The following is a 12,660-nucleotide window of genomic DNA, read 5'->3' as shown; positions in this document are numbered from 1 at the left end:
TAGGGAGCCATGGAAGGTTTATGAGCAGGAGAGATTCATGCTCAGAGCACATTTCAGAAAGCTCTCTGGCTGCAGGGTGGAGAATGGATTGAGTAGTGCTAAGTGCATGGAGGTCAGGGCATTTGTGATATTGATACCAGAATCATCCAGGCATTGTTTCAACTATGAGCCCTTACCCCCTTGTTTAAACACTTCCCTGACCCCTCCGATGCTTCTGCTGAGGAATTTGAGGACACTTAGGACTTTCCCTCCCCCTTAGGGAGCCAGGGGACCAGTGAGTGATTGATCACATCCTAGCTCTGCCCCCAACTTGCCGGGTGACCTTGGGGCAATTCCTACCTCGCCAACCTCTAAAAGGAGGCTAGAACCGGTAAGGCCCTGTGCTGAGAATTTGTGCGTGGGGAGACCCTGGCATGGCCGGCTTGTCACTCTTCTCTCTTTCCTGCCTTGGGCTGTCTTGAGGTCTGGCCAAATGGGTTGGAGGATCATAGTGGGAGACCCTCATAAATGGCTGCCAATGATCCTTACCTCTCCAAATGCGAGGATGCTATGAGGATTCTTAAGTTAGGGGTCAAGAAAGGGCTTTGTACGCTGCAATGCACAGGGAAGAAGTGTGATACTCACAGACTGAAAGGCATTTTGAAGACAATAACAGAAAATAGGTGCAATAGCAAGGGATCACGTTAACTGTTTGGGGAATTTTAACTGTTGACTGCCCTCCTCTGCCTGTGCCACCGCTGCTCACTAGGACTAATTTATAAATGTCCCTCCACCACCTCTGTTAGGGAGGAATTATTATCTCCATTTTGCAAATGAGCAAATAGGGGCTCAGGAAACAAGGTCACAACGCCAAGGTAAAAGCTGGGCTCCTGCCTACCTGGCCCAGCTTAGATCTCCCCATTCAAGACAGAAGCCCCATCTAGATGCAGTCTGGCCCTCGGGCTTTCGGGCTGAAGGAAGTTTGAATCATGCCCTGAAAACCTGTCTTTAGGTCGTGCTGAGGCCTGATTACCCAGACGCTGATAATCTAATGCCCATTCAGGCCTGCCCTCGGGACTAGGGAAGCCTTGTTGATCTGGTGAGAGGAGATAGAGGTGCCCCTAATGAAATCGTTCCTCTCCCTGAACTGCCTTCTGTGGGCCTGCCTAGCGTGCCCATTGGCCTACATCTTCTTCTTGGGCTGCCTCTGTGATCTCAGGCCTGGCCTCCCAGCCGTTCAGGCCTGACGGTGGGGAGGCCGGTGTGGGGGCCCATCCTGACCTCTGTACTCATCCGAGAGATCAGTCGCAGGACTTGGCCAGGCCAGGCCTGCTTTCCCTCTATGTCCACATCATGCCACACAGGTTGGGCTAAAAGAGATGCCAGTACGTGTTTGGGAAATGAATGACCAGGTGAAAGTGGGCGGACAGTGGAAGGGGAGGGCCTTGCGCCATGGAGAGCTACAGTTGGTTCCTGAGCAGAGGAGTTCCTCCACTCCCTCGCCTCAGCATATCTTAGCCCTGAGTCATTTCTGCTTCAGGATGAATAACTAGAGTCCCTGCTGTGAGAGTGGGCAGCCTGGGGCCTTTGGGGCAACTACTTCCTCCTTGGCCCTCTATCCTGGTACCCTGTCACTGCTACTGTATTGACAATGGCACTGCCTGGGCCCTGGAGCATGGGAGAAGGGCCTCCCTCAGACTTTTGGGGGCCCACATGACCCTCCCCTCTCCCCCTGCGTTGGGGGAGTCTCCCCGCTCCTAACCACCTTCCACGTAGCACTATCTCTACAAAAGTCAACTCAGACCATGTCCTTCCCTGCTTAAGCCCAGCCATGGCTTCCCATTGTCCTCAGGATAGAGGCCAAGTTCTTCAGCCTGGCATCCCATGTGAGTCCTGCAGCCCTCCCCCTCGCACATACACATTCTGTGTCACCTGTCCCTCCATTCCAGCCTCACATGACCCCTGGCTTTAGGCAAACAGTCCACACTATCACACCACTGAGTCTTTGTACCTGCTCTTCCTTCTGCCTTCAATGCTCTCCTAGGTCTGTATCCACCTAATAAACTCCTACTCATCTATCAGGACCCAGCTCAAATGACCCCTCCTCTGGGAAGCTCTTCCTGGCCAACTTACAAGGCTGGTTAGGGGCTCTATGAGCTCCATGGCCCCTGGGCTTCCTTTGGTCATGACGTGGTCACCCCAGTAGACTTGATCCATGTCTGTAGCTTTCTTCCCATTCAGACTGGAGCTCTTCAGGGCTTGGCTGAGTCTGGTCTGAGTCTGGATTTGCAGGGTCCCTCTGAGGTCAGGCCCATGGGGGCCTTGGCAGGTGTTTGCTGAGACTTTGGCTCCTGGGAAAAAGACTCATGATTATGTTGTTCTGAGGGTCCAGACGGCTGTGGTTCTGAGAATCTCAAGAGCAACAAGTAACAGAATTAAAGAAACATTTAGCATTTACTCCAAGAACCAGAGACTCTTGCAATTGGACTGTAAGTACCAATGAACCCGGAATCCTGGAAGCACTCGGAATGAGACAGTCTCAGAATCACAGACTCACTTGTATCCCATTCTACAGCTTTGTCCCATTTTCTTCTTTGGGTGCTCCATTCTCCCTTTTTCCTTCCAACCTGGACTCTTTCTGCTTCTCTTCATACCTGATCACAGCCCTTTCCAGGAACTTTCCCTGACTGTCCTGACCACGGCCCCTCTGCTGGATCACCTAGGAGGGCCCCTTGCTGAGAAGTCTTTCAGTGTCTCTGCCATGACAGGAGATGCAGCCCTCACAGCAGGACAGTGCATGATTCGCTAGCCCCATGGAGCACCCACCTGTCATTCCTCGTGAGCTGTCTTGTGTGGTGGTGACTGTCCCCAATTGACCACTGAAGAACACAAGGCTCAGAGAGGGGAACCAATTTGCCCGAGATTGCACAGCATGGGCAGTTCCAAGCTGGAGCCTGAACCCAGGGTTCTCGCCTCTTGAGTCTGGCTGGAGGCATCTGGATTGTGATAGGTTGATGTGAAGTCCAGGGCCTTGTGGTTCTGAACTAGTTCAGCTTAGCAGTGCATCTCTATAGCCTGTGCTGGGTGGGGCTAGGCTGGACCGTGGTAGTAGGACAGGTAGTTTGGAGTCCTGCCCTGGGGTGAGGGTGGAGGTGCTCAACTCCACACTGAAAATACTAGAATTAGAACACCAGACCTTGAGTAAGGCCCTTACTCTTAAGGAGTCTCAGTTACCTGATCTGAGGTGGGAGGACCAGACAGGCTGCTCTGAGACCCACACACTCAGAGGCTCTGAGCTCAACCCCAACATGTGGTCCCCACAGCCAAGATTCTAAGGGCTCCCAAGAGGGAGAGTGCCTCCAGGGGGGCTGCAGAGCACAAGGGCTTCCTGGAGAGGCTGCGGAGGTTTTACTTTGCAACTGCACCTGTCGATAACATCTGAGGTTACCCCCTCAGCTACTTCCCCAGATGAGTCCAGTGCTTCTGGTGTAGAAAACACTCCAGGCAAGGCTGGGGCCCACTGGCCCTCAGCTCTGTGGGTGAGATTTGGGAGAGGACAGAGAATGACTTCCAAGGTGCTCCCTGTCTTCTAACCCAGCCTTGTCCTCTCTTCTCCCCTCAATCCGCAGGGATGACTAACAGTTCCCCAAACATACTGTGTGATCTATTGCCCTGGTTTTTGCTCACTCTGCTCTTCTTCTCTCTTCACTCACCTGACCCCTTCCAAAATACAGGTCAGGCGTCCTCTCCTCCAGGAAGCCTTCCTTGACCACCTCCCCATTCCCATTAGGGGTCCTCTTGTCTGGTTGAGCCCTGTTGCCCCTGCTTTCTTCAGCCCTGATCACCCTGAGTTGTCATTACCTATTTCTGGGTCTTCTCCCATGTGCTACCTACCCCTTCTTCACCAACCTTGACAGTGACCCACCTTAGAATCCCAAGGGCCTTATACAGGGACAGGCATCAACGTGACGACCTCTGTAAAAGGGTGAGTGAGTGAAGAAATGTGGTGGGATCAAGTTCCTGCTGGGGGCCCCTGAGGGTGGCCTTCAGTGTGGGAAACTTGATCTGTGACCTTGCTACTGTGCCCCAAATTCCTGTGGGTTTCCTGCCCCTCTTGTCTTCCTAAGATACTGTTCTTAGATGGCAAGGGATTGAGACTTTAGTTGTGAAGAGGAGACTTGTCCAGGTCCCACAGCTGAGAATGACAGAACTGGGATTTTCCACCTGCCTGGGGCCCTCCCCTGTCCTTCGATGATATTCCAGGCCCAGGTCTTCTGTTTCCCTTCACAGCAGAAGCAGGCAGCAGAGGTTTCCCGAATGGTGATGGGTCACAATCCCCTTCCAGTCTGGACAGGGCCAGCTAGGTGGTTGGGTGAGCGGTACATTCCACAGCCACCCTAGTGGAAGAGCTGGAATGTCTTCTAACCACCCTGGAAATTCCTCAGCTGGCCTGGGAATTGCCCAGCCCTTCCTCCCGGCCTTGGGTGCACTGGCCTGGGACCCAGGGTGGGTAGAGGCAGAGCCAAGTCAGTGGGGCAGGTATTCTGCATGTTTGGCTTGGCACTTTCTGGCCTTAGTTATTGTGAGATGGGTACAAAAACCATCATGGCTGCTTCACACCTAGAAAGTGCCAGGAAGAGTAGATCCTGGGCCCTGCCTGTAGGGCATTCCCTGTGGTAGAGAACCGACCAGGAAGGCAGAGCCATGGGGCTCACTGAGGGCTAGTCAGGGAGCTTCCTGGAGGGGAGACCCTAGGCCTTGGAGGGAAGCAGGTGGTGGTCAGGGGCACAGCTCCTCAAGTCAGACAGACCAGGCTGCTCTGCCATCTGCTAGCTTTGTGACCTTGGAGAGGTTGTTCTGCTTCTCTAAGCTCCTCGGGATTAAATGAGAAGGGATCTGTGAAGCCACCAAAGATGGACGTTGGCAGAGAAAGCACTCCTCTCTGGTTATATTACTGTGAGAAGTTAAGGGAAGTGTTCCTGAGCAAAGATCGACCATGAGACTGCTTCTGCTGTGCTTGGCACGGGAAGATGAGGGCGGAGGCAGAGAGGCCGGGCTGTCTGGAGCAGCGGTCGCCAACCTTTCGGACCTCACGGACCACCAGTGGTCCGCAGACCACCAGTTGGCGACCACTGGTCTGGAGGGTTGGCAGGGCCTGGAGCGTCAGGCTCAGGCGCTTGGACATAGTAAGGGTAATAGGGAGCCATGGAAGGGTTCTGAGCTCCACAGTATATGGTCAGGTTCATGTTTTAAGAAGACCTGTGACTGCCGTACAAAAGATGGCCAGGAGGGCAGGAGCAGAGGCAAGGGGCCCAGAGAGGGGGTTGGTACAATGTGGAGGAGAAATGCAGGCCTAAGGCCAGGAGGTGGGGGAAATGCCATCCCTGAGTCACTGTACTGGTTGAACTGACAGGAGCTGGTGAGTGATGGTTTTCACATGGGTGGGACAGAGAGAGGCTGTCAAGGGCATATTAGAGGTTTGAAGCCTGGAAAGATGGATGGTGGAGACCCTTCTCAGAAATCGGAGGGTGGCTTTGAGAAAGAGTTGTGCTCCACCTTAGTCTGTTGAGTGAAGGCCTCTCCTGAGAAGACAGGGTGTGACCTGGGCGGAGTCGGGTGAAAAGGTGAAGTTCTTTCATCTTGTCACTAGACTCCAGAGCAGATTGACACATAGCTACCTGCCCACTGGCCCAGGTCAGCCTGGGGATCCTGGGGCAAGGCCCACTAGGAACACAGTGCCCAGGCTTATTTCCCAGTGCCTTTACTCCGTCCTATTCCTGCAGCCTCCCATCTCCTCTCTCCACTTTCCGCCACGCTCGTGCTGCACCCCAGCCTGGGGACCTGGCCTCGGCTATCTCGAACCCCACTTCCCCATTGTGGAGAAATGAAAGCGACAGAAAAGGGATGTTCTTTCCCCCCTGTGATGTATCTGAGATTCTGATGGATGCTGGGACCTGTCCACACAGAGGGTCTACTAGGTAACCACACCCTCACTGCAGCCCTGTGCCTGGTGTGTGTGAGGGGCTCCCAGGCAAGATAAAAACCAGGGCCAGAGCCCAGAAGGCCTGGCTTCTGATCTTGTCTGCGTCGCTGACTTACTGTGAGGCCTTGAGTCTCAATGTCTTCTGCCAAATGGGAGTTTGGCACACTGATTTCTAAAGGCTATTTCAGGCTCTGACTAGGACTGTGTGTGTGCACTTCGTGTCCGTCTCAGTGTGATTGTATGCATCTCTGTGTAGCTGTGTATCTAGGTGTGTCCATGCCTGTGAATGTTCATGTGTGTTTATAACACCTATGGAGGAATGATTAGAGAGAAAAGGGATATTCCAGATAGAGACTCAGCTTGAGCAAAACTGGGTTGGCTGCAGTACTGTCAAGTGCATACCGGGCAAGGAGGGTATTGACTGTTTCCTGCTGTGGGGCTGAAGCACAGAACCAAAATCAAGGAAAGGGGCTTCAGAGGCTCAGCTCAGCTCTGCCGGACACGGGGAGACCTTCTCTGGCAGAGCCACCTTCCTGTGAAAAGGGGCTCCTGGGGAAGGAGGCCGGGAACCGCCATCCCTGGAGCCTGTAAGCTGAGCGTGGATGGCTGGTGGGTAGAGGAGACCCCTACTGGGACCAGCACACCAGGTCACCTCTCTGCCTCTTTCAGGCCAAGGTTGGAGCAGAGCAGGTGGCCCCGGGAGGGCTGGGCCTGGCTGGCTTCCCATGATCCAGAGCCCACACTGTCTCCACCTCCCTGTGTCTCAGGAGCCCACAACACTGCCTATCCTGAGAAATGCTGGAAGCTGGGTGCGGCCCCAGGCGGGGGACCTGTTTTTCCTGTTTCCTGCAGAGTTCCCTGCAGCCCTGTCCAAGCCTGTGCATTCATGAGTGAGGAACCTGAGCGGGCACTGAGCATCCTGACAGCGAGAGCAGGGGCCGGTCAGGTACGAACGTGCGAGGGCGGGGCCCACTGGAGTTTGGGGCAGGTGTGTGCATGTGTGTGTGTACACTGAACCGGGGGTAGATCAAAGGGATCCCTGCCTGCTCCCTCATCCCAGGCTGTGATAAATGCAGGCTTTGGAGCCAGACAGCCCTGGGTATTAAGCCCAATTCTTCCAGTTCCTGGCAGTGTGACCTTGAACAGGGAGCTCAGTGGCAGTATCTGCTGAGGAATGAGGGTGGGGAATAAAACTGAGATGCTGTGTGGAGAGGCTGCTCATCCCAGACTTGACCTTTACAAAGTGCGGGGATGGGGCTCCGGGATCAGGAGCTCCTGACCCGGGCTGGCCTAGGATCTGAGCCAGAGGTGGATGAAATAGAAGAATGTGGTTAGCTCAGACGCTGACCCATCTCCAGAATATGTGGGTCCAGGTACCCTCCCTCTGCCCAGAGAAGGGCAGGGCCTTCTCTGCACTCTTGAAAGAGAGACAGTCCAGGAACCTTAGGTGGGCTGGGCCCCAGGAGAGCTGGGTTGACTCCTGGCCACCCAGGGTCAGCAGCCAAGAAATCTTTAAGTGCCATTGTCCTCTGGGGGCTCTCAGAGGAATAAGGGAAAGGAGAGTCATCCTCCTCTGGGCTCCCATAGCCTTTTGTGCTTTAATCATTCGTTCGTTCGTTCATTCATTCATTCATTCATTATCTCATTCATGTTATACCTGTTTTAACACATTTAGCCCCATGTCAGTCACCGGTGACTGACACTATACTTTCTGTCCGGAAGACAAAACAGGCTGGGCGCCTAACGTGTTAAATCAGTCCTCTTGCTGGATAGGGACAGAGAAAAGAATCAGATAGTCCCAGTCCTCTGGGAGTACCTGGAATGTGTTGCGGTAGAAGGTGGACGGACAAATTACTAACAGGCTATGAGGAATGCCTGGGGGTAGTGTTAGGGGGACAGCTTCAGAGATGAGGTGACATTTGAAAAGAACCTTGAGGGATGGGCAGGATGGAGTGCAATGTGGGTGAGTTTCCAGACAGAAAGAACAGCACGCACAAAGGCAAGGAAGCCTGGTAGGGCACTTGCACGGCTCATAGCTCCCTCCAGACTAGGAGCTCTTCAGGGCAGGGCCAGCCAGAACTGGACATGGAGGGGCTGGTGAGTGGTGTTAGGCAAAGTTAGGCAGAAGCCAGTCCCAAGAGAACAGGGAGTGAGGCCCCAAGGGCACCGGAGGTCAGAAAAGGCAGAAGACAGGGCCAGGGACTTGGCTATCTCCGTAAGCAAAGGCTGGGGAGGCAGGAAAGATGTAATCACAGGCTGGTGAGCCAGCCTGCGGAGGGAGGGGGTGGGCAGAGTCAGTCTGGATGGGGGCCATGGCAATGGAATCCCCAGCTGGCCCAGGAGGGAGGAGGCCGGGATATCTTAGAGCAGGTGGAAAAGGCAGCTCCCTAGGTTCACTGGAAACTTAAGGAAGTCTCCACCCCTCTCATTAGTGTCAGAGATTCCACCACAAGTGATTAGCAAGAGCATTGTGCAGAGCAATGGGATGTTGGCCCGACTCTGAGGAGACACCTGCCTTGGGGCTGGAGCTAAAGCAGCAGAGTGGGACTGGGTGTCCTGGAGGGACCACTCTCCCTACCTCCAGTGGGAAGAGGACCTCATGAGGGAGGTTTTACGGCCGCAGTTCTCCAAGGCCAGGGAATTCAGCCCGTGAGAGGTCCGAGTCTCAGGAGGGCAGGAAATGGCTGATGCCACTGAGGTTCTGGGGCAGGGCTGGACACCCCAAGCTGGTGGCCCTTCTACAGGCCCTCAGCCTCATGCCTGGGCCTCCACACTCCTCCTGCAGCTTCTGCGAGCCAGCAACTCCCAGCCCATCTCCCAAAGTGTCAGATCTGATGGCCCCAGCCTTCACCCATGCCCATATCCACCATACCCCTTCAGGGCTCCCCACACTTACCATGTCTGACACTGAATCCCTCCTCTCCCCTCTCCTGCTCCTCCTCCCAACCCCTGAGCCGGGCCTCTTGTCTGCCTCTCTCTCCTGCCCAACTCCATCCAGATTTCCTCTGGGCCAGTCTCTCCAGCCTTTCTCCCAAAAAGCTCTCAGATCTCTCCCCTCCGAGGTCCCAGGCCTGGCCCTAGCTTCAGGCTCATCAGCATTCCCCTGGCCCATCACACTCACCTACCTTCAGTCAAGACCTGTTGCTCCTCCACCAGTGGCCTGAGAGAGCATCCCAAAGATTTCAAGAGAAGGCCACATCTGAGCTGATGAGCCTTGAAGCTCATAACACCGCAGCATACCTACTGTGTGCCAAGCATTGCTCCAAACATTTTATACCGATTACTCACTTAATCCTCACAGCGGTTCCAATAATCACCCCATTTTATAGAAGTGGAATTGGGCCGAAACCGGTTTGGCTCGGTGGATGGAGCGTCGGCCTGCGGACTGAAGGGTCCCAGGTTCGATTCCGGTCAAGGGCATGTGCCTGGGTTGCGGGCACATCCCCAGTGGGGGTGTGCAGGAGGCAGCTGATCGATGTTTCTCTCTCATCGATGTTTCTAACTCTCTATCTCTCTCCCTTCCGCTCTGTAAAAAACCAATAAAATATATTAAAAAAAAAAAAAAAGAAGTGGAATTGGGAGGTCTGACTCCAGAGGCCAGGTTCTTTGTTATCACTGGGGCTAGCTGCTCTGAAGGATAAAGGTAGATATGGAAGGTGTGAGTGGATTCCTGGTTGAAGGAGCAACATGAACTAAGGCTGAGAGAGGAGAAGTATTGGGCACATTCAGGAAACAGCAGGTCACAGAGGACGGTTGGGGTTGGTGAGGCCGGGAAGGCTTTCTCCTGACAGCAGACAGGAGCCATGGAGGGCTTCAAGCAGGGGAATGACTTTGTCTTTTACAAAGACCCCTCTGGATTGGGGAGGACTGAGGCTGGAGGCAGAGAGGCTGATGCAGTGGCTCCAACGGCAAGGTGGAGGCGACAGTGGGCTGCTTGGAGCAGGGGTGGGAGGCAGGAAATGCTCTAATGCCAGGTCCTGAGTCCAGGCCCCAGGCAAGAGGGACCCCCGCAGTTTAGCCCTTCCAGAGCCCCTCCATCCCTGCTCCCTCTCAACTTGGTACCACAAAGGCTTCTCCCTGCCTCCTCATCCTGGATCTGCTCTGGCTCCTCAGGAAGGAACCTATGACCATGGGAGGGAGGTCACCAGTATAGGCTCCCTTCCTCCTGGTTGCACCTTTGCTGACAACAGGAGACAGGAAAGCTCTGGGGTTGGGGAGTAATGGAGTATTGGGAAATAAGGGAAACTGAGGCACCTGTGTCCTCAGCCCCCCTAACCTCAACGTCAAGGGCCTTGAACTGCTGCTAAGAGGCCAGGCTGGGCGTGAAGCTTCGGGTCTAAAGGAGTGGAAATCGCTGGCCTGACAGAATCCCCAAGTCCCAGCCTCTCAGGACCCCAGTGTCCAACATGAAGGGAATTGAACAGCCCCAGATTATCAGGGTAGGAAGGACTCACACCTGATCTGCCCTCTGTGTCCTCCCAGACACACCCCCACACGCAGGACACGAGCCTTCCTGAAGACTCTGCTTGCACAACCTCATAGCAGAGAGTTCACTACCTCCCGCTGATAGCACCTTCCGATTCCCGGATAGGAATTGCAGCCTGTGACCTTGGTCACATAACTTGAATGATTTGTGTCTCAGTCTCTTTATTGGCTCCCAGAAGCATGTTGTAAGGACGGGACGAGGTGACATTTATAAAGCACATAGAGTAATATGGTTTGAAAAAGTCAGCCCCCTCTTCCCATTCACTGTTAGAAAATCATTCTTTTTTAAAAATACGTTTTTATTGATTTTTAGAGAGAGGAAGGGAGAGGGAGAGAGAGATAGAAACATCAGTGATGAGAGAGGATCATCAATCAGCTGCCTCCTGCGCACCCCCTGCTGGGGATCAAGCCCACAATCTGGGCCTGTGCCCTGACCCAGAATTGAGCTGGTGACCTCTTGGTTCATGGATTGATGCTCAACCACTGAGCCACACTGGCTGGGCTAGAAAGTTATTCTTTGTGTTTGTCCCAAACTGTCCACCAGGGACTCCTGCTAGGATTTCCAGCCTGCCTTCTGGGGCCTTTGGGCACATCGTCACCCTCCATTCTGGGATATCTGTCTCCTGCCTCCCAGATGAGTGAGAGAGCTTATTGATCACATTGGAGAGGAGGAAGGTGCCTACCTTGTTCTCCAGGTGCTCACTGGGCAGTCAGGCCCTGTGGGTGTGTTATATACCCACTAGGGACAAGGTAGGGGAACCTCAAAATAGTGATAGTGTGGAAGGAAAGCTGGGTAAGCCTGGAGGAAGCTGAATTTGACTCACAAATGAAGTCCACAGACTTCCCATCCCCACCCCAGACTTCTCTGGAATCTTCAGGAGGGTCACTGCCCCATCTGGTAGACTCACACTCCAGAGAGCAGCTTGCAGATGCAGAAAGTGCCAGAACATGAAAGTATCTAAAAAATATTTGCTGAGAGAATGAATGAGTGACTGAAGAGGGAGACCCTTGGAAATACTTCCTCAATACCAAAATACCAGGCACTGGGCCAGAACCTCCCTAGGGAGCCAAAGAATAAGCTAAAGGAAAGATTGTTCTGATGCCCCCAGGAAGGTATGGGCTGCCCATTGGCCAGAAACGCTTCAGAAGGCAGGGGGCACTGGGTGTGAGGTGGAGTCCATAGGCCTCAAGGGCCCCTGTCCATGAATCTGAAATTATACCCTCTGGAATCCTCCGATTCTAGGAGTTCAGAATCCCAGATCTAGAATGCTGTGCTCCTAAGGTTCTAGAATAGAGTTGCCAAACTTTGTTTTTATAAAAGGCCAGTTGGTAAGGATTTTAGATTTTGCAGAACAGATGGTCTTTGTCGAAACTCTTCAGTTCTTTGTAAACAGATGGATATGCTGTATTCCAATAAAGCTTTATTGGGTTGGATTTGACTGTTAGTGTGTAGTTTACCTATATCTGTTCTCAAGTTTAAAATTGTATGATCCTGATATTTATGGATCTCATGCATTCTCATGCATTTTTAAGGTTCCAGGGTTCTGAGGTTCTGGGCCCTCTGGGAGGTTCCAGGGTTCTGAGGTTCTGGGCCCTCTGGGAGGTTCCAGGAAGCCAGGTCAGAAGGCCTTGAACGTGGTTGGGCAGATCTTAACCAAAGGAATCTGCTTAGTACTTGAGGTCCCTCATATCCCTGGTCAGGTGGGTGTGTCAGGCCTCTTGGATGAGTCCTGGACAAAACCCTGATGGCTGTTCTCCCCACCCCGCCCCCTTTCCTTCAGGGCAATGGCCGCAGGCCCGGGCCTCTTGAACGGCACCAACAATGACACGTGGAATGGGGATGAACTAGTCTACAAGTGCCGCTTCAACGAGGACTTCAAGTACGTGCTGCTGCCCGTGTCCTACGGCGTGGTGTGCGTGCTCGGGCTGTGTCTGAACGTCGCCGTGCTCTACATCTTCCTCTGCCGCCTCAAGACCTGGAACGCCTCCACCACCTACATGTTCCACCTGGCTGTGTCCGACGCGCTGTACGCGGCCTCCCTGCCGCTGCTGGTCTATTACTACGCCCGCGGCGACCACTGGCCCTTCAGCACGGTGCTCTGCAAGCTGGTGCGGTTCCTTTTCTACACCAACCTTTACTGCAGCATCCTCTTCCTCACCTGCATCAGCGTGCACCGCTGCCTGGGGGTCCTGCGCCCGCTGCGCTCGCAGCC

General features: G+C 53.8%; 1 protein-coding gene across 1 annotated transcript in view; it reads left to right on the top strand.

The window, feature by feature from the left end:
* Positions 1–3,380: 3,380 nt before the first annotated feature.
* P2RY2 (purinergic receptor P2Y2) overlaps positions 3,381–12,660 on the top strand; it is a 10,096-nt gene continuing 816 nt past the window's right edge. Inside the window, exons 1-4 of the mRNA XM_006777972.2 lie at positions 3,381–3,964; positions 5,763–5,957; positions 6,632–6,908; positions 12,229–12,658. Coding sequence (XP_006778035.1) covers positions 12,233–12,658 — 426 coding nt within the window. The 5' untranslated portion in view covers positions 3,381–3,964; positions 5,763–5,957; positions 6,632–6,908; positions 12,229–12,232. The remainder of the gene's footprint in view (positions 3,965–5,762; positions 5,958–6,631; positions 6,909–12,228; positions 12,659–12,660) is intronic.

The sequence above is a fragment of the Myotis davidii genome, unplaced genomic scaffold, assembly GCF_000327345.1.
Source record: "Myotis davidii unplaced genomic scaffold, ASM32734v1 scaffold169, whole genome shotgun sequence".
NCBI classification, from domain to species: domain Eukaryota; kingdom Metazoa; phylum Chordata; class Mammalia; order Chiroptera; family Vespertilionidae; genus Myotis; species Myotis davidii.
Note: the sequence above shows the minus strand (reverse complement) of the source record. Positions and strands in the feature narration are given on the sequence as shown.